Raw genomic sequence first — 20,744 nt, 5'->3', positions numbered from 1 at the left:
GCTCTGCAATGCCAGCCCAGAGCCCTATGTGGGGTCTGAACCGATGAACCTCAAGACCATGACCTCAGCCAAAATCAAAAGTCGGATGCTCAACCGACTGAGCCACCCCAGGCGCCCCTGTGTTGCATCATTTAACAGTTAGGGCTTCACTTAAGAGAAGAGAGTCCCCCTGGTTTTGACAAGCCTGATAATCATTTATATCCCTCTCCGTGATGCCCGGTCACCTCCAGGTTCGGTGCCCATCTCCCCTCCCCCTAACAACCCACATCTCATATTAAGCAGTATTTATTAGGATGATGGGAGCTGTGACCTACATGTGCAATTTGAAGACGTTTCTCCATTTCCTGTGATGCTGTTTGGCTTTTGGGGGGGGGGTGCCCTGGGGGCTGTCAACAATTATGCACGACTGCTGGAAATGGCCCCAGACTCTTCTAACGTCTTGGTTAGACGTCTGACCTACGACACCGATTAGATCAGCGTGTCATCCCCTGGGTCCAGCACGACAGGTCAAACCCCACGCTCGGGGTGGGGGGAGTGAGTAGGGAAGGGTCCAGTTTTCACCGTCTAGAATGTATAACCTACAGAATTGATTACGGCGCATCTGGGGGTGGCCCCGTCCGAAGGTAAAGAAATACTGGGTGGAGCGTAAGGAGGGAGGAGAGCGCCTGGCCGGCCCGGTCGGTGGAGCCTGCAGCTCTTGATCTCGGGGTCGCGAGTTCAAGCCCCACGTTGGGGCTTAAAAAAAAAAAAAAAAAAAGAGGAACAAAAACCAAGATGTATTTGAACTGTCTGCAAACTCAGCCGCTTACACTGGTTGTTCACATTCTTCATCCCAATTCCACGCGAGGATCCTTCCCTTTCTGAGCTTTCCCAGTTTCCCCTGTCACCAGGATCAGCCAGTCTCCTCAGCCGGCCATTTGGTGGTTATATTTTGGTTCACTGACCCCCAGATGTTACATAGAAATTGTGGACTCTGGTGTCAGCCAACATTCCTCATCCAAGCCTATGAAAAAGTTCTCAGCCGCGTGATAACTACTGATCTGATGGGATGGACAGGCTCCGAGGAGTTCTTTATTAAAAAAAATTTTTTTTAATTTTTTTTTATTTGTGAGAGCAAGAGAGGCAGAGTGCGAGTAGGGGAGAGGCAGAGAGAGGGAGACACAGAATCTGAAGCAGGCACAGAGCCTGACATGGGGCTCGAACTCACAGACCGCGAGGTCATCACCCGAGCCGAAGTCAGTCACTCAAGCGACTAAGCCACCCAGGCGACACTCTTAAGCACTATTCCTTGAAGGCCGTTGTTGAAATTCAAGTTAACCAGGGAGGACTTTCCCACGAGCGTGTCTCAGCACGCACAGACTGTCTGCGGTCAGGGCTGTGTTACAGGCACAGTCACAGAGGGCAGGTCAGGCTCCCGTCACTGGGCGGGGAGGTGGCAAACGGTCTTACCAGAGAACACAAGCCGCGACAGGTCAGGGGAGCCCAGGCGCCAAGGGTCGGGAAGGTCGGCGGGTGAGTGTCAGAGCGAGAAGGGAAGGGAAGGAGCAGAGAGGGCTTTGCGCATGCGATTATCCTGAATCAGGTGTTACAGGAGGGGAGCCGGGTCAACAGCCCTGCCTGTACCTTTGGCGTTTCATCTTGGTGGATGGGAGACGCTTTGCACAGGTAAGGTAAATGTGGATTTTGTGACAGATTGGATGTGTCCTCTCTGGAGCTAATGGTCAAAGGACTGGTGTGCAGCCGGCCTGGGTCATGCTTCGGGGCCCCTTAAAGGGGTGGAGGCTGATTGTGTCCTGAGTGGGACTTCAGGAGGACAGTGGGGTTGGAGTGAGAGGGACCTGGGGAGGAGTCTGAAGGTGTGGGTGCTGACCCTGGTCTCCCTGCTTCTGATCTGATCACACCTGGACAAGTCACCGAGTCCTTTGGGCCCCCTCCTGGTTGTTGTTGTTTTTTTTTTTTTTTTTGTAATAAAGTTTATTCATTTATTTATCTAAAAAAATTTTTTTTAATGTTTAGTTACTTTTGAAGGAGAGAGAGACAGAGCATGAGCAGGGGAGGGGCAGAGAGAGAGAGGGAGACACAGTATCCAAAGCAGGCTTCTGGCTCTGGGCTGTCAGCACAAAGCTGGACGCGGGGCTGGAACCCACGAACTGTGAGATCATGACCTGAGCCGAAATCGGATGCTTAACCAACTGAGCCACCCAGGTGCCCCAAAGTTTATTAATTTATTATGAGAGAGAGAAAGAGAAAGAGAGAGAGAGCACACAGAAGCCAGGCTGGGGAGGGGCAGAGAGAGAGGGAGACACAGAATATGAAGCAGGTTCCAGGCTCTGAGCTGTCAGCACAGAGCCTGACGTGGGGCTCAAACTCCGGAATCGGGAGATCATGACCTGAGTCTTAACCGACTGAGCCACCCAGGCGCACTGCCTCTTGGTTCTTTTAAACCAAGCCTCGAAAGGGGCGCCTGGTGGCTCATTTGGTTAAGCGTCTGACTCATGATCTCATGGCTTGTGAGTTTGAGCCCCGCGTCAGGCTCTGTGCTGACAGCTCGGAGCCTGGAGCCTGCTTCCGATTCTGTGCCTCCCCCTCTTTCTGCCCCTCCCCTGCTTGCACTGTTTCTCTCTCTCAAAAATAAATAAACATTAAAAAAATGAAAATAAAATAAACCAAGCCTCAAAGCCAAGCATTTTGCCCACTTGGATATGATCGACACATTGGGATTTCTTTTTTTTTTTTTAAGTTTTTATTTATTTATTTTGAGGGGAGGGGGAAGGGCAGAGAGAGAAAGAGAATCCCAAGCAGGCTCCTTGCTGTCAGTGAAGAGCCCGACGCGAGGCTCAAACCCACAAACCGTGGAATCATGACCTGAACAGAAATCAAGAGTTAGACGCTTAACCACCCGAGCCATCCAGGCGCCCCGACACATCATGATTTCTTATGTGGCTTCAATGTAGTAGTGAGGTCAGGGATCACGCGAGGGACTCACGCGCCGGATTCAGTGGGTTTCAGCAAGAGGGGAAGGCAATGAGCCCGGGATGAGTCTAGAAAGAGAATCTGAGGGCTCGGCAGCAAAAGCAAGCCTCGGAAACAAAGGGACCCTTTTGTCTGAGAGGGACCCCGAGGGGTCATCACAGTTAGCAGATTTCAGTGGCGGTGGGGACGAGGACAGTATTGTGGGTGGACGCATGGTGTCAGGGAGGACACAGCATGAAGAGCGAGTGAACAGCATGCACGTTGGCAAACGGGCTGCGTTAGCCTCGGGAGGAAGGTGGCATCACAAAGGGATGTTTCCAGAGGAATGGATAGTTCATCTAAGATTTTTCTGGTGGGCCACGTCTTGAGCTGGGAGAACGACACCATGAAGGTAGAATTAGGCGTCACTGTGGCAGGTGTAAGCTTCTCTGGTCATGTCGGGAACTCACATGACCCTGTAACGCGGGTAGATCCTGGGACTGAATTTTCCCTCTCGTGCTGTTTTCTCAAAAAGCCGCCTCAGAGGGCCTCAGTCGGTTGAGCGTCCAAGTCTTGATATCAGCTCAGGTCATGATCTCATGGTTCGTGGGTTCGAGCCCCGCTTTGGGCTGTGTGCTGATCGTTGGGAGCCTGCTCGGGATTCTCTTTCCCTCTGCCCCTCCCCCGCTTGTGTTCTTTCTCAAAATAAACTTAAAAAAAGAGAGAGCGACCTCAGAAATATCCATGTAGGACTGCCTGGGCCCTGGGGATGGCAAATAACTTCTACTCATATGGGAAAGCGCCTTGTGATGAGGGGGCTCAGAGGCAGTTCTTGAGGCAGATGCCCAGTTTTTTTAATTAAAAAAAGGTTTTATTTTTTGATAAATATTTTTGATTTAGTTTTGGATTTTTGAAATCAAAATTTATTTTATTAAAAAATTTTTGATATTTTTTGATAAATGAACGTTTATTCATTTTTGAGAGACAGAGCAAGACAGCACAAGTAGGGATGGGGCAGAGAGAGAGAGAGAGAGAGAGAGAGAGAGAGAGAGAGAGAGAAGCCCAAGCAGGCTCCAGGCTCTGAGCTGTCAGCACAGAGCCCTAAGAGGGCTTGAACTCACAACCCGTGAGATCATGACCTGAGCCGAAGGTGGACGCTGAACCGACTGAGCCACCCAGGCACCCCCAGGCACCCCAAGGCAGATGCCCATGAATGCAGGTAACGTAGATCCAAATCAGTGGAACCAAATGCCTCCCACCTTCCATGTTGAGCAGGATGCGTCTGCAGTCTGGGCATCTTTCCTTGAGAGGAATATTGCCTCAAAGGACTGTGATGGTGGATCATGGGTTGGATAAAAGCTTGGGCAAAATGAAGAAGGTTGAAGTAGAACTCTTGGAAAATGGTAGACAAGCCTACGGGAGAAATAGAACATTTCTGGGCAGCGGTTGAAAGGGCTCCGGGAGGGAGAAACGATACATTTATCTTGGGGCTCTTCTCAAAAAACACTTTTCCCGCTAGCTGTTGGCAGCCTAGCCAAGGACATTTCTGCCGATCCAGGGTTGACAACCTTCTCGGGCAGGTGCAAGTGGGTAGGGCAGAGGAGTTCAGGATATTGGCGTGGACGGCTGCAGTGCTGGGCCGAATTCCGTGACCACAAGAGAGTTTTCCTTTGTGATGGGGTGTGCGCTGGATACACGCACAACATCCCTTTCTGAGGGCCGACGCTCCCTTCCTTATTCTGCAGGATGGCGGTGGGGCGGACAAAGAAGCGGGGCCCCCACGGCTGGGGCGGACCGGGGACCCTGACTCGGCTGCTCCTACCACTCCACGATGCGAGCGCCAGACCCAATCACAGCCCTGCCCTGCGAACTGGTGTTTGGGAGGACGGAGCCCCTCGGCGACGTCACCTGTGAACCGAGACCTGAAACCCAAAGGGCGGGCACGGGAAGTAACCGGCAGTGAGCACGAGGGCTGGGGCGAGCCGGGCACCCTCGATCGGGACGGGAGGAGGCCGGCGGCGGATGCGGAGCCGCGGCCCGAGCCGCTCGCCCCGCACTCTCACCCGGGGTCCCTCCCGCGAGCAAGCCCCCCGGACCTCCGGGCGGACGGCCCGCCCGCTCCCGGGCCCCCGGCGCTCAGGGAAGAGGGCGGCGGGCCGAGGCGCGCGGGAGGCGCAGCCGCCCGCTCGGGGCGCAGGTGCACGCGGGGGAGCGACGGCGGTGCGCAGAGCGGCCGGCCCCGCGGCGGAAGTGCGTCCCGGGGGCCGCTCTAGGACGGCCGGAGGACCCGGCTCGTCAGTGACCCCGCGCCAGACGGGAGCGCCGTCGCGCGCCGGGCGTCTCCGGGCAGCCGAGCCGGCGGCGGCGGGGAGGCGGGGCGGGGCGGGGCGCGCGCGCGCGCGGGGGGAGGGCAGGGCAGGCGCAGCCGGGCGGGGAGGGGGGCGGGCGGCCCGACCACCTGTTCCTCCGCCGAGGGCGGCGCGCGCCGATTGGCCGAGCACGCCGGAAGTGGAGGCGGCCGCCGCCGTCGCCCGTGAGACCGAGATCGCGGCGACGGGGAGCTCGGAGCCCGGCGAGAGCGGGGCGAGCGGAGCGCGGCGGGGCGGGAGCGGCCGCGGTGAGACACCTACCCCCCCCCCCCACGGCGGCGCGGGGCGGCGCGGGGTGGGGCGGGGCGGGGGGCCGGTCCCTGGACTGCGGCCCGCGGGCCGAGCGGACGCGCCACACCGAGGCCCGGTCCCGACCCCAGCTGGACGCGTGACCTTGGGCTCTCTGCTTCCCCCGTCCCCCCCCCCCCCCACACGAATTTCCCCGCCTGTTCAGGGAGGACCGTCCCCGCGCAGGTCGCGTTCCAGTCGGGCGCGGGTGGGGCCGCCGTCCCCCCCCCTCCCCCCCCCCCCCCTCCCCCCCCCGAGTGAGCGGCGGGGACGCGAGGGCCGGCAGGTCACCCCGAAGGGCCCCGCGGCCGCCTGCGCCCCGGCTCGGCTCACCGGGCCCTGGCGTCGGGGGGTTGGTGGGGACCGGGGAGAGTAGGAAGACCGTGCTTTAAATCCCAAATCCTCCGGACCGGGAGAAGGGGCGTGGATTTACAAATAGTGACGGGCGTCCGCTGTGTGTCGGCACCGTTCTAGGCTCTTGGGATACAAAAATGAATGAAGTCTCCGGTTAGTCCTCAAGGGTGTCACAGGTTCGTTGTGTAGATGAAACGTCTGTACAAATTCATGTAACAGAGGTGTTTCCCAGCTCCCCGAAACGTGCTGGGCGCTGGGAGTCCCAGGATGCATACAACAGCGGCCTTGCTCAGGGGCGAAAGAAACAATGATCTGAAGTCACTGTTCCAAGATTGAAGGAGGCTTAGGGGCAGGGAAGGAAATGGGCTCTCTGTGCTGGAGTGGAGTCGTCTCGTGGATGTTTGTGAAGTGCCCGAGGTGGGCAGTAGCATTCCAGGAAGTGGGAATAACTTTCCAAGTGCAAAGAAGCCTTCAAGAATGGGAAGTGTTTGAGCTGCAGGGCCCTGGGCAGGACTACAGCTTCCAGGGGTCACTGGAGAGCGTGGGCCAGGAAATGGGAAGGGGCCGGGCCTGGGGGCCACGTTGGGAAGTTTTTATTATATAGGTCGTGGGGGAATAGTGAGCAGGAAGCCACATGGTAATTAGAGTGCGGAGAAAGAGGTGAGTGAAATGCAATTCAGAGGTCCAAGGGAGAACCTTCCTTCCAGAAAGTGTTAGTGGAGACTGAGGGGAGGAGTTGGCCCTTGCAGTTGATAGATAACGCATGCTTGCGAGGACCTGGCCTTTCAGAAGTTCCAGGGGGAAAGTGTGTCCGTTAAGATGTTTTGGTCTGTAGTAACGACTCAAACTGGCTTAAAAATAAGCTGGTGCACAAATTCTCACAATCAGAAGTCGAGAAGTAAGACGCTTGCAGGATTGGGGTGGTCTAGTGGCCCTCGCTCCACTGGCCCTCAGTTTCCTTAGCTCTCCCTGCCTTCATCCAGGAGCTGGTAGGGAAATGACAGCAGCAGCCCCAGGCGGCCACGTACAGAAGTGTCGCTGTGGCTGTGTCGCGACGGTCGGAACTGTTCCCAGGAGCCCCCAGCAAACTTCCTCCGCATATCGTTGACCCAGATGAAGGCATACGCACGTTCCTGAACCAGTCCCTGCCGTTGTGAGCAGTCACTGGCAGGGGAGATGCTATTGGTTTGACTGGGTTAACTCAGTGGGGGCTCAGTCCTGGAGCCCCTCGCTGAGGTCAGATCTGCAGAGTGTGTGTGTGTGGGGGGGGGGGGGGGGGGGGCAATGTCAACCTCTTTGCTCAAATGCTCCTTTAAATAACTTGAAAAGCTTTGCGTTCCCCATACTGTTTGTAAGTCGGCTTCCAAAATATTTCATCGTACGTCTGAACAGTTGAACAAGTGATTGTCCACGTGGGGTGGTACAGGTGTGGGTTCTGTGGATTCTCACACTGCGAGGAGCTGGGCGGTGGTGGCTGTAGGAGAGAGGAGGGGGACAAGGGGAGACCGGAGAGGGGCTGCTTGTGGCACTTGCTCTCGGCCGAGTATTGGAGAGAGAGTTGGTTTTTTTTTGTTTTTGTCTTTTTTAACGTTTATTTATTTTTGAGACAGAGAGAGACAGAGCATGAACGGGGGAGGGGCAGAGAGAGAGAGGGAGACGCAGAATCGGAAGCAGGATCCGGGCTCCGAGCCATCAGCCCAGAGACCGAGGCGGGGCTCGAACTCACGGCCCGCGAGATCGTGACCTGAGCTGAAGTCGGACGCTTAACCGACTGAACCACCCAGGTGCCCCTGGAGAGAGAGTTTTTTAAGACCGTCCTGCCCAGTTCACACGGTGCCGTGGATGAAGAAGGTAGCTAGATTCTCTCAGTGGATTCTTACAGTTGTATAGATACATACTTGGCTATAATTCCCAAAGAGTTCAACAGAAAGGAGAAATCCAGCTTTTGGGTGGCTGCTCTTCCCCATGGGAAAGCCGGAGGAGGTGCTGGCAGTGGGTGAGGGGGGAAGATGGCAGGTCATTCTGAGGGGCAACACCAAGCGCTTCCCAGAACTGGGGCTTCCTGTAGGAGATCAGCTTCCTTCCGGGTGTAGGGTGTAGGGAGATGTTGGCGGAGAGGGGGAGAGGAGGGGATGGGAGAGGCCCAGGCGGGGCAGGGCTGGCGGCCACCATCCTGTGCGTGCCTGTGGGTGGGCCCAAGTCACCGGGTCCCCTTCCCTCACCACCCGTCCCTGGTCTCTCCTCCTTGTCGGCGTCTTCATTTCTTCTGTGACGTCGTCTCGCCACCTTCTGAACCTGACTCTCCACTGGCACCGTCCCTTCTAACGTAAACACGTTCAGGGCTCTCCCGTCGGCGAACACCCTTGCCTTTTCACACTAGTGCCCATCGTGTTCCTCTCCTTTCATCCGGACTTTTTTTTTTCCTTTAACGTTTGTTTGTTTTTGAGAGAGAGACAGAGTATGAGCTGGGAAGGGGTGGGGAGAGAGGGAGACAGAATCCGAAGCAGACTCCAGGCTCTGAGCTGTCAGCGCAGATCTCGACGTGGGGCTCGAGCCCACGAACCGTGAGATCATGACCTGAGCCGAAGTCGGGTGCTTAACCGACTGAGCCACCCAGGCGCCCCTAAGACTTTTTTTTTTTAAAGAAGCAGCAGATTCATTGATCAGCTCACCACCTGGCGGCTTCTCCTGCCACAGTCTGTTGTCACAGGTCACCTGCGACCACCTAATTGTCCCAGGAGACACTTTCCAGGCGGCCCTTTCTAATTCTCTCTGCCGATGCCGTGCTGACTCTTCTAGAACATGGTTCCAGTTCTTTCCTCCTTCACTAGCCTTTCTTTCTCTTGTCGGTGGGCCCCTCTTTCCTCTACTCACCCCTTTATCGTTAGGGTCCAGCAGGAAGCCACTCACTCGGATTGGGATAAGTGAGGAAGGTTACTTGCAAAGAGGTTAATGACACGGTGGAGGTGTGGGCAGGGTGTCAAGGAGCCTGGGGATCCAGCCCCGGAGGGGTCGTTGCCCAGGCCTCAGGAGACGGGAGGCGGGAGAGGGCACTGAACCTGGGCCGTGAGACGATTGGGTGGCAGAGAAGCGCTGCCGTCTGGTTGAGGGACGCCGGCCCCAGGTGGCCTCATGGGGAGGGACCAGGGGAACAGACACCCTGACCTTACTCCTCCCCGCTCTGGTCTCCCGTGGGGGCTCCCCATCGGCGGAGCACAGCCGGAAGCGGGGGGCCCCCTGACGTTTGCCGCAGAGCTTAGCCTTGTGGGGCGGGGGGGTGGGGGGGGAAGCTCTGGAGGGAAAGAAGAGATCACCGGGGTGGTCTTCAGAGTCAGCCCGGGCTCTCCAGGTTTCTGTGCGTCTGCGGCCGCTCGCACCCTCCTCACGCCCCCTGCGCCGGGCACCGTCAGCTGCGGGGCTCTGGGCTGACCAGGCTTTAGACCAGGACCTCTTAACGGATTCCTGGATGATAGTCTGTATGGGAGTCTTGAAACGTCTCTTGTGCAAAACAGAGTTCCTCCGCCCCCCTCCCTCCTAAACAAGCTGCTCCTGCAGTCTCCCCAGCCTCGGGGGCACCGTTTCTGACATAAAGGGAGACCCGGGCGTCACCTTGGACTCCTCCCTCTTCCCTCCACCTGTATCCACTCCAGCCACCTCTTACGGGATCGGACCTCCAAACCACTTGTCCAGCTGGCCTCCGCTTCACTCCCTCTACTGTTGCTGCCCTGGTGAGGTCGCGTGCCCCTCGCCTTGGTGACGGCCTCCACCTTCTCCCTGCTCTCCCCGTGCCCAGGCCCGCTGCCTTCTAGTCGGTCCACTAATTGGCCGTTAGCGTGCCTCTGCCTGAGAGCTCATCTGACCACGGGCCGTGTCACTGCTCGGCTTAGAAACCGTTCCACGACCCTGCCTTGTCTTTAGGCGAGAGTCCCATCGCTGCGCGTTCCCCCTGGAGAATCGCCCTCCGCAGTGAACACATTTACTGGCGGAGGCCTGCGCTCCTCAGGTTGGCTGTGGGGCATAGCTCGGTGCCCTGGACCAAGGACCAGTGCAGCATCACCTCCGGTGAACATCTGGAAGGAGGCTAGCCCGTTCTCCTAGCGTTTGGAGCTCAGTCCAGTGACAGGGACAGCTAAATCCCCAGGGCCTTTGTACTAGGCAGACGTAGGTTTGGCTTCGTAAAACCAAAACAAAAAGCCATAATGGCTTAAGGGAGGGGAACGCTTGTTTCCCTCTTAGATAAGTAAGTCCAGAGGCAGGCATTCCACGGCTGGCCTGTCAGCTCCGAGGAGTCGTCAGGGACCCAGAGCCTTCTGGCTCTGGTCTGGCCGTAGGGTAAGCTGGTGTGCTCGCGTCCCAGAGGGCGCTCTGCCCCACGCACGGCGTGGAAACGCGAAGAAATGCATCCCTCACCCCTAAGGAGACTTCCCAGAGCCCCGTGTACTTTTGTCTGCATTTTACTGTCACACCTGCCAGAATTTGGTCACGTGCCCACACCCAGCCGCAAAGAAAGCTGAAGAATGTATTTCTTTAGTTAGATTCCTTGCTATGCTAAATGAATTCATTATTCTGTTGCTGATGAGGTAGGCAAGAATAGATATTGGGTAATAACTAAAACTTTTGCCACAGGCTCTTAGTTTAAAAAGTATAGGCCTTGAGATCTAAAAAAGCATTAGGAAACTCCTATAAAGAGGCCATTTATAAACCAATCTGTAGAAACAAAGAACATTGCTATATATAAAGACAACAACCAGTTAGGAAATGTAAGAAAACTCACGAAGAGGGAAGACGTACAACAGAGATGTGATGGATATAAAAACAAAAACATCAGGATACGTTTGGGAATTTTACAGAATTGTACTAAAATTGATCTGGAGAAGTAGGAGCGTGGACAGGAAGCGTCTGGAAAAGAAGACTGAGACAGAACTTTGTCCAACATGGTGAAGAGTCCAGTAAAGAAAGCTACAGTAGGTTGAGGCTCTGGTACCAGGGAAGGAGTAGACAGGTCCTGGAAGTATATGGCGTCTAGACGTTGACCCCAACGTCGACCTCTGGGCTGTGGCACGGCAGCATCTCGCATCAGTAGGGAAGAGAACGGTAGGGCTGGACGCAACGCGCTGACCGTCTGGAGAGGATTAAGCTGCACACATCTCCACCCGATGTCAGCGAGCCAGGAGGACTTCCTTTGGTTCTGGGGCTGGCCCAGCCACTGTCCCCTTTTGGATGGTCAGCCCCGGTTTCCAGTGCCCCGTAGCGTAGACCTGGTGAGCGCCGCCGGGCCGCACTAAGGAGGGTTCCTCCCTCAACCCCACACTTAACTTGTGTCACTTGGTCCTTTCCGCCCCCTGCCCCAGCCTTTTCCGTAGACCCACCTAGAAACGCGGCCGCCTTCCCCGTGTACCTTCCTTCCCAACCTCTGCAGCCTCTGCAGGCGGCTGTCCCGAAGCATCCCTTTACCGGCCACACCCGATTTCTGCCCTCCCCTCTCCTCCTCTGCCGGTTCGGCCAGTGTCTGCCGTGCGTTTAGTGCGGCCGCCGGCCTCCCAAGCCCCTGTCTTCCGCGTCGGGGCGCCCTGTCCTCTCACCAGACCCTCGGGCTGGAGCTCCCGGCCGCACCAGCTTCGGCCACTTCACGTGCCTGCCCTCTGTCATTTCAGATCGTGACATGGGGACTGAGCACACGGAGGTCATTCCCAAGGAGGAAGTTTGCGAAGAGCCCGAGCCCCCCGGGGCGGCCGACGAGGGCCGGCAGTTCGGAGCGGACGCGCGGGGCGCGGCCCCCGGGAGGGTCCGTGGACGCGAGCGTGGCGCCCGGGTCTTCTCGGGGCGGTGGCGTCGCGTCGGGGCTGATGACCGTCAAGAGGTCCCCGTCCAGCGAGAGGCTGCAGGAGGACCCGCCTCCGCCACCGGGGGCCCCCGCGCCGCAGAGGAGCCCCGTGCGGGAGAAGCCCCACACGTGCCGGGAGTGCGGGAAGGCCTTCAACCAGAACTCGCACCTGACGCAGCACCTGCGCGTGCACAGCGGCGAGAAGCCCTTCCAGTGCGGCGAGTGCGGGAAGCCGTTCGGGACCAACTCCAGCCTCCGGCGGCACCTGCGCATCCACGCGGGCGAGAAGCCGTTCGCGTGCACCGAGTGCGGCAAGGCGTTCATCCAGAGCTCGCACCTGGTGCACCACCACCGCATCCACACCGGGGAGCGGCCCTACCGCTGCGGCGAGTGCGGCAAGGCCTTCAGCCAGAACTCGGCCCTGCTGCTGCACCAGCGCATCCACACCGGCGAGAAGCCGTACGCGTGCAACGAGTGCGGCAAGGCGTTCCGCGTGAGCTCGCAGCTCATCCAGCACCAGCGCATCCACACGGAGGAGCGCTACCACGAGTGCGGCGAGTGCGGCAAGGCCTTCAAGCACAGCTCGGGCCTCATCCGCCACCAGAAGATCCACACCGGCGAGAAGCCCTACCTGTGCGGCGAGTGCGGCAAGGGCTTCGGCCAGAGCTCCGAGCTCATCCGGCACCAGCGCATCCACACGGGCGACAAGCCGTACGAGTGCAGCGAGTGCGGGAAGACCTTCGGCCAGAACTCGGAGATCATCCGGCACGTGAGGATCCACACGGGCGAGAAGCCGTACGTGTGCGGCGAGTGCGGGAAGGCCTTCCGCGGCAACTCGGAGTTGCTGCGCCACGAGCGCATCCACACGGGCGAGAAGCCGTTCGAGTGCCCCGAGTGCGGGAAGGCCTTCCGGCGGACCTCGCACCTCACGGTGCACCGGCGCATCCACCGCGGCGACAAGCCGCACCAGTGCGCCGAGTGCGCGCGCACCTTCTGGGACGGCTCGGAGCTGCTGCTCCACCGGAAGGTGCACACGGGCGAGAGGCCGTACGAGTGCGACCGCTGCGGGAAGCCGTTCGGCCAGCTGTCGCAGCTGGCGCTCCACCAGCGGACGCACACGGGCGAGAGGCCGTACGAGTGCCAGCAGTGCTCCCGGACCTTCAGCAGGAGCTCGCACCTGCTGCGGCACCAGAGCGTGCACTGCGCGCAGTGAGCCCGCGCCGGCCGGCGCGCCCCCGCCGCCCCTGCCGCGGGGCCGGCTGGAGAGGAGGGCGCGCTGCGGCGGCCTGTGCGCGGGGGCGCTGCGGGGCGCCGGCCTGGACCGCCAGAGCCGTTTCGGCCCTTCGTTGTCCTCTGGCCCTCCCCGCCGCGCCCCCCGGCGGATCCCACGACGCTCGGGTGCGGACTGGCCATCGAGTCCGGACTGTTACCTTCCAGGGAAGACGGAGGAGGCCCGCGGTGCCGCCACCGCCCCCACGCGGCCCAGCGGACGTGCGGAAGGTTCCCCCGGCAGCGCCAGAAAGACGCCGCGGGCACCCGTTCCGGCACCCGCTGCTTAGCGCTGCCGTCAGCCAGCCGGCGTCTCTTAGCTTCAGACCCTTCCGCATGTGCCATGAAGTTTCCCGGGGAGACGGCAGCGTTGCTGGAGAGCGGGAGCCCCTCGTTGGTCTGCGGAGGAGGCGGCCCGGCCCAGCCGTTTCCAGGACTGTGAGGGAAGGCCCTCGGAGTCCGGAGGAGCGCGTGGCAGGCCAGGGGCCAGCCGACCCGCAGAGGCCAGGCTGCTCCGCAGCTGTACCCACCCCCCGGGGCTCCTCGGACAGACTGCTCCCGGGAGCCCTGCCGTGTTCCTTGTGGGCCCAGCTCCCGCCACCGGGCCCGTCCCAGATCAGGCGGCGGCAGACAGGACTGTGCACTTGGGCCCCGGCCTCGGTGATGTGCCGCGGGGCCTGACTGGCCGCGAACTCGCCTTGCCCGGCGCCTAGGCCCTCACGGCCTGGATCCCTGTGCGGGGGGGCCTCGCTGGTGAGCGGGAGGGGGGGGAGGTGGAGGCCTCCCCACAGTTTGCCCCCAGCCCGGGAGCTCCCTGGTAGTCTCCCCACGACTTTTCTGTGGTTTCTTCCCTGAGAGATGCACGCCGTCCATTTTCCACACGTCCCAGTGTGCCAGGCGCTGGCCGGGTGGCGATGGGAAGCCCGCCCGTGGGCGTCCAGCAGGCCCCAGGGCTGGTCTCGAGAGGCAGACCTTGAATGAGCCACTCGGCCCGCTGGCCCCTAACTTGCCTTATCTGTGACAGGAGGGGACATGAGCCAAGTGACGCCGAGGGTTCACCCAGCCCCTTAATTCTTGACTGCTTTAAAAATCTGACTTTACATGTCTTCAGTGTTCTGTTCTTTAATCCCTTTATTACATGATTACTAATCACTAGTGTTTACCGAGTGTTTACTGCGTGCGGGCACAGTGTCAGACGTCTGGCGTGCTGATTTCCACGGCTGCTTGAGTGGAGCACCATTTACACCCCGTAAAATCCACCTGTTTCAGTGTCTGGTGCAATGATCTCTAGTTTACAGGGTTGCCCCTCCCTCGGCTGGCGAGGTCGGTGTGGGTACTCCTGCCGCACTTGAAAACATCTTGAGGAAAGGGACGCCTGGGTGGCTCAGTTGGTTGAGTGTCCAGCTCTTGATTTTGCCTTAGGTCAAGATCTCCTGGTTCGTGGGTGCAAGCCCCGAGTCAGACTCTGCGCTGAGGTGCGGAGCCTGCTTGGGATTCTCTCTCTCCCTCCCTCTGCCGTTCCTCCCCCCCCCCCCCCCCCCCCGCTTGTGTGCGCTTTCTCCCTCTCTCTCAAAATAAATAAACTTTAAAAAAAAATAAAAATAAAAAAGGTGAGTAGGGGCAGGGGGACGTCGAATGACTTGCCTGTGATCACAGCCGGTAAGTGCTGGTGTGGGCTCCTGACCGCCCTGCCCACCCCATGCTAAACCCTTGGCCCGTTTTTTATTATTACTACGTGAATTTGGACGTAATAGATTTAAATCCTGTCCTTGGAAATACAACTGCTCCCACCCAGAACCCATGACTGGGTCTGTTCTGTACCCCGGCGTGCCCCCCAGGGTCAGCCCCTTCACTTGAGGACGGGTTCCCACATCCTCCCATCCCTCCTCTGTCTGGCAATCTGCCCCTTCACAGGAGGGACTCTTCCCCTTTCCTTACGGAGGTCACGAGCACGGTGTGCTCTCCTTTATTTGTTGTTCAAGTTCAAAGTGAACTCTACCCACACTCCACCTTTTCTCACAGGAAACCTGGGTGCCACCCACACCCACTCCTTTACTCTGATTTGTGTGTTCGCGTGTGTGATTTCCACATCTGCCCCTTGCCGGTGCTGATGAACTCTGCACCTGGTCAACCGCCCCCCCCCCCCAGGAGTCCACTCCCCCCAGACACGTCCACGAGCGACAAGGGCTGTGCTGAAAGCTGTGTCAGGTGGAGAAGGGGCTTCATGTTGTACATCCTTAGACCTTTTGTTCTCAGAAGGCCCTTGTTGGCCAACCACCGCTGCTTCCTCCTCTCTGCCTACTCCCCCTGACCTCCCTGGGCTCGGCCGCCTCGACAACATTGTCCTTGCCAGACGACCGGTCCCTGCCTGCCAGCCCCACCCGAGCTGTGGCCCCAGCTCAGTAGTTTCTGAAGCCCACTGCTCAGAAAAAAAGGCGCTTCCGTTGGGAGCCCAGCGCCCGGAACATTAGAAGGTAGCGCGGTGACCGGCGTCATACTCAAGTGTCGTCCTGAGTCGGGGAGATCCCTCATTCCAAGAGGAGTCCACCTTTCCCAAGAATTCTGGGGAATGAAATTTTCTCCACCTTGATGCACACGCCCCACACCTCCCGTGATGTCATCGCCTGCCCTCGGCCACCTCTCACCCAGGCGTCTCAGGGACATTTGGGCCTTTTCCTTCTGTTGGCCTGCCTCCCTCCCTCTCCGTACGTGGGAGCCACAGTCTGACCGTAATTGTGAGTGGTACTCCTACTTCTGTGCCAGCAGAGCTCCACCAAGGAGAAGAAAGGGCACGGGTTTTCTTACTTCTAGACCTAATTAAAACCAGGCCTCACGGTCTGGGAGACCTACCTGAATACCCAGAAATACCCTCCAGAAGGTTTGCCGTTCTGGCCGTGGACTTTCGTCCTTCCCTAATTAAACAGCCGCGCTGGCGTGCTCGCACGGTGCGGAAGTAAACAGTTTCTTTATAATTCTACCCCCTACCTTTCTAGTGTTTATGGTCCCAAAGTACGTGGTCTCATTGTGTCCTCATAGGATTTTGTGTGCCTGTCTCAAGCCCGTCCTGTAACTGGCAGTCTTTACCCCAGTGCCACAGGCGCCCCGCTCTGTTAGCTTGTGGTTTCGTGTAAACTTCACTGTCCTTGACCTTCTGCTTTGCTCAGTGAGATCCTTTATACTTTCACAACCAGGCAGGCGGTACGTGTTTTGTTCGTATGTCCTTTATGAAGTGTGTGTGTGTTTCATGGTTAACAACTTAATGTAATACTCTGGATCATCTGGATGGTCCATTTTTTCTTTTTTTTCCTTTTAAATCACCTTGTTGCTGAGATTTCAAGGCTAGCGTTTGTGATTGTTACTATCGTCTAAGCCTCGTGTTGTGCGTGTTCTCCTGAGCGACCCCAGAGCGAAGGCAGGGCCCTAAGGTTGTCAGGCCAGGGGACTTTGAGACTCCGGAAAACGTGCGTGCGACATCGGGGAGTTCATGGCCCACCGAAACCCGTCCTTGGACCCCGGTAGCACTTCACCTCCCCCCTGAAAGTAGACTCCCCTTTGGGAAAAGCGAACCCAGCAACCCACAATAACCTCTCCCTCATCACAGGCCTCCGCTTTTGGGGTGAAATTGTCTAAATGAGCAGCCTGAGGGCAGCCGGGTGCAGAGGGAGCTGGAACCCAGGAAGGAGCCGCAGCAAAGCTGGTGGTCGCACAGTCACCCACCTCTTGCTGAGTGCCCGTGACTCGTGCACTGCCCCAGAGTGGGGGGATCCCGGGCAGGGGTTAAGGGCTAGGCGACTGGTGGGGACTGGAGCAATCCGGGGGCGGTCAGCGCGCTGGCACCACAGCTCCGAGGGGCTGAGGGCGATGGCTGACGGGCAGGCGAAGCCCTCCTTGAACCCCGGAGTGGGCTCTTCCCCTTCCTGCCCTGGCTGCCCCGGCTGCATCCTCGTCCCCAGCCTGGGCTTAGCACAAGGACCTGGCCACAACTCCAGCCTCCCCTGTGCCACCGGGGAAGGGAACATGTTTCCTTGTTTGTAACACGCCTTGCAGGCAGTGTTTTAACTGGGTGGACCCAACTTGCCGGCACCCCCACGTCTCCGAAAAGCCACCTTCTTTGCTCAGCTGCCACCTCGACTCCAGGACCACGAGGTAGGAGCCCCACCGAGCAAGGCCCCGGACCCTGGGGGAGACCTGGACCTCTGGGGGAGCCCTGTTGCCAGGGAGCGGTGGGGTCGGGTGCCAGGCAAACTGGTCGGCTCCTGTCCAGAGACTCGGGTCTCTGTCGCATCCCAGGTATTTATGGAGGCCGTGCCGTGGCCCAAGTTCTTTCCCACCAACATCCAGGCCCATTGACATAGTTGTTTAATAATTATTAAATTTTAATTTAGTTGCAGCGGGAATGGATAGACCCGGGTCAGGAAGGCAGGGTTGGCTTTAGAGAGAGGACACTGTCCTCTGAGGCTGCCGCCGGGGTGGGAAGACCAGTGTGGAGGTGTGGAGGCCAGGCCTGGGGAGCTGACCAGGTGAGGCCTTGTGCTAAGAAGGAGGTTGGCTATGCATCCGGGTGGGTAGGGGCTGGGACAGCTCCTGGCAGATGGCCCCAAAAATCACCAAGAAGGGAGCAAAGTGCTTCTATGCCCCTGATCTGGTTTCGTTGGGCATTCTCTTTTTCTTAATGTTTATTTTGAGAGGGAGAAAGGGCACACGTGCACGTACGCATGTGGGCAGAGAGAGAGAATCTTAAGCAGGCTCCATGCTCAGTGCAGAGCCCTACTTGGGGCTCGATCTCACAACCACGAGATCATGACCTGAGCCGAAACCAAGAGTCAGATGCATAACCGACTGGGCCACCCAGGTGTCCCGTGTTGGGCATTCTTTAAACTGGACTGTGGGCGGCACAGGAAGGGGCTTTAAGCAGTGGGACTGTAATCCAAGTTCCCCCCACCCCCGAGTCGGGGAGCCCCAGGGGTACAGTGGATGAGAGAGAGCTGGGAGGTCTCCACTGGAGCTCGAAGATTCTGTGCAGTCAGAGAAGTCCACAGTGGGCCACAACCCTACTAATGGGACGGATCTCACCTTATCACGGGACTCCCCCGTCGTAGCTCATCGGAAGCTGCACCCTGGGGAGGCCCTTTGAATATGAGCGTGGAGAAACCTCCACTTGGAGCCCCACTGCCCGCCACATCGCAGCAGCCACAGTAGGCGGCCATCTGGGCCTCTTTGCTCTTCCTCGCCGGGACCAGCAGACCGAAACAGCCTTTGTGCCAGCTACTTGCGTCTTGCTCCCTGCGGACAGGGCTGACGCTTGTAGAAGAGTGTACGGCATTCAGTCCAGGGCTTCCACCCAGAAGTTGATAAATGAATGGTTTCCACAAACAGGAGGCCACGAAGATGAATTCGACACTCAACTTCAGTTAACTGATGGCAGCATCACGATGTCTTTGCTGCCCTTCATTTTTCTGTGCAAACCCTTCCCCCCAACCCCCCCCCCCACAAATGATGAGGATGGCATTAAAGGTCCATGTCACCCATCATGTCTTTTTTTTTTTTAATATTTTTATTTATTTTTGAGACAGAGAGAGACAGAGCATGAGCAGGGGAGGGGCAGAGAGAGAGGGAGACACAGAATCCGAAGCAGGCTCCAGGCTCTGAGCCGTCAGCACAGAGCCCAGCGCGGGGCTCGAACTCACAGACTGTGAGATCACGACAAGAGCTGAAGTCGGACGCTTAACCAACTGAGCCACCCAGGTGCCCCACCCATCATGTCTCTTTATGTGACAGGGGGACAGGTAAAAGGTCAAGCACGTGAAGCAAAAGCTCTCCTTGGCTGACGGAACTGACCCACTCTACGGTTTACTCAAGTGCAAGGCGGTCACTGGTTGCCTGAAATGCCCCTCTTCCCTGCCCTTTCACACTGGGGGAAAAAGAGCAAATCAGATATCCCACCTGTGCGATCCTCAGCGTCTTTAATCATGGCCTGTGTTTATCTCATTCTTGTTTTCTTACGCATCATCTCCACCTCCTCGGACCCATCATTCCTTCCTGTGAGCTCTCTCACGTGTATCTGCTGTGACTCAGGACCCATCCTCATCACAGGCCTGTGCTGTCCTCAGATGTATTCACATGCTCAGGACGGTCCTGAAAAGGAGCTCCAAAATGGCTTGTTCTTCAAAGGACTAGAATCTACCGGAAGACAAACCGTGTGCCAGGGGCCTTGCTGACAAGAGCGGTATCCATCAGTCCTTTGAATACAGGCATTTGCTCCAGCTCCCGCTCTCTGTCCCTCTTTTTCCTACAATGTTAGCTCAGGCTCTTCAGGAGGTCTTTTGTCCTTTTTTCTCTGTCACATGGACCCATTTGTGAGCTAGAAATAAACTCCAGTCAGGCAAAGACGGGGTGTCGCACCACAGGATGTGCAAATGAGTCGGCGAAAGTAGCCATCTGTCCTCAGTGCCACCATGGCCGATGCCGCCAGTCTGTGAAGACCCTGACCACGCGTGGCAGTCTCTTCAGAATTCCCCATGGGCTGGGTTGTCTTGTTATCCCTTGATTTTCAGTGTCCTCATCCATAAAGTGGGAAAAGTATCTGTTTCGTAAGGTTGTGGGAGGAGAATATATAACCGTATGTCTGGAAACCCATTGCATGGTATCTTGTAGGAGCCAAATAAATGCAGTTTCTTCTTCTCCTTTACCCATTTTCCTTGTCTTTGGATTTCCCCCCCCCCCCCCAGGATGCTTTGTCACAGGCATTGGAGTTCAAAGAGAATACAAATTACACCTTAACCTCTGCACTCTACTAATTTTTATTTGCTGTGTTTTATCTTAAATGTACATTATTCCATCCACCTTGAAGCTGCTAAGTAGCCCTTGTGAGTCGACATGGGGTCTAACTGCTGTTAGCACACCATTTCCTTGTCAAGTCTAACCAGTGGATTTACACTGAAGTTGTGGAATGTAATGTGTTTGAAGGTCTATCATGGAAGGCTTCTTCCCTTACAAATTGGGATCCATTGTCAAGTACTAAGTCTTTATTTTATTTTTTTTAATGTTTATTCATTTTTGGGAGAGAGCGCGAGTTGGGGAGGGGCAGAGAGAGATACACACAGAATCTCAAGCGGGCTCCAGGCTCAGAGCTGTCAGCACAGAGCCCAACACGGGACTCAACTGTGGGGCTTGAATTCACAAACCACGCGTGAGATCACGACCTCAGCCGAAGTCAGATGCTTAACCGACTGAGACACCCAGGCGCCCCAAGTGCTCAATCGTTATTTTCCCCAGAGAGTCCATACTTTTTTCTACTTAAAAACTTTAGTCCTTGTGTCTAAAATGAAATTCCACGTCTTGGCCAATTATGCCGTCTGCGTATTTATTTCTGGTTTCAAACAATCTGATTTTGATTGTGCCTTGGTGTAGTTTTCTTTGTGTGTCTTCTGCTTGATGTTGGTCTATGCTTCGTGCATCCGTGGATGTAGAGTTGCCATCAGTTCTCGAAAACTCTCAGCCCCAACTGCTTCAAGTAGTCTTCTGCTTTCCTCTTTTTCCCCAGGGCTCTAACAGCACACAGGTTTGGTTGATTGAGGTCCCACAGCTCACAGATGTGCTCATCTTTTTTTTTTTTTTTAAGTGTTTTTATCTGTTTCATTTTGGTAGTTTCTATCCAGCATATTTTAATCTCAGACATTATATTTTAA

General features: G+C 57.1%; 1 protein-coding gene across 1 annotated transcript; it reads left to right on the top strand.

The window, feature by feature from the left end:
* The first annotated feature begins 11,139 nt into the window (after positions 1–11,139).
* ZFP3 (ZFP3 zinc finger protein) lies at positions 11,140–13,051 on the top strand. Its single transcript, XM_042966714.1, is given in 2 exon segments — positions 11,140–11,792; positions 11,794–13,051. Coding segments are annotated over 2 exon segments (1,374 nt in total). The 5' UTR covers positions 11,140–11,625; the 3' UTR covers positions 13,001–13,051.
* Positions 13,052–20,744: the final 7,693 nt, after the last annotated feature.

Source organism: Panthera tigris, chromosome E1 (assembly GCF_018350195.1).
Source record: "Panthera tigris isolate Pti1 chromosome E1, P.tigris_Pti1_mat1.1, whole genome shotgun sequence".
Classification (NCBI taxonomy): Eukaryota; Metazoa; Chordata; class Mammalia; order Carnivora; family Felidae; genus Panthera; species Panthera tigris.
Note: the sequence above shows the minus strand (reverse complement) of the source record. Positions and strands in the feature narration are given on the sequence as shown.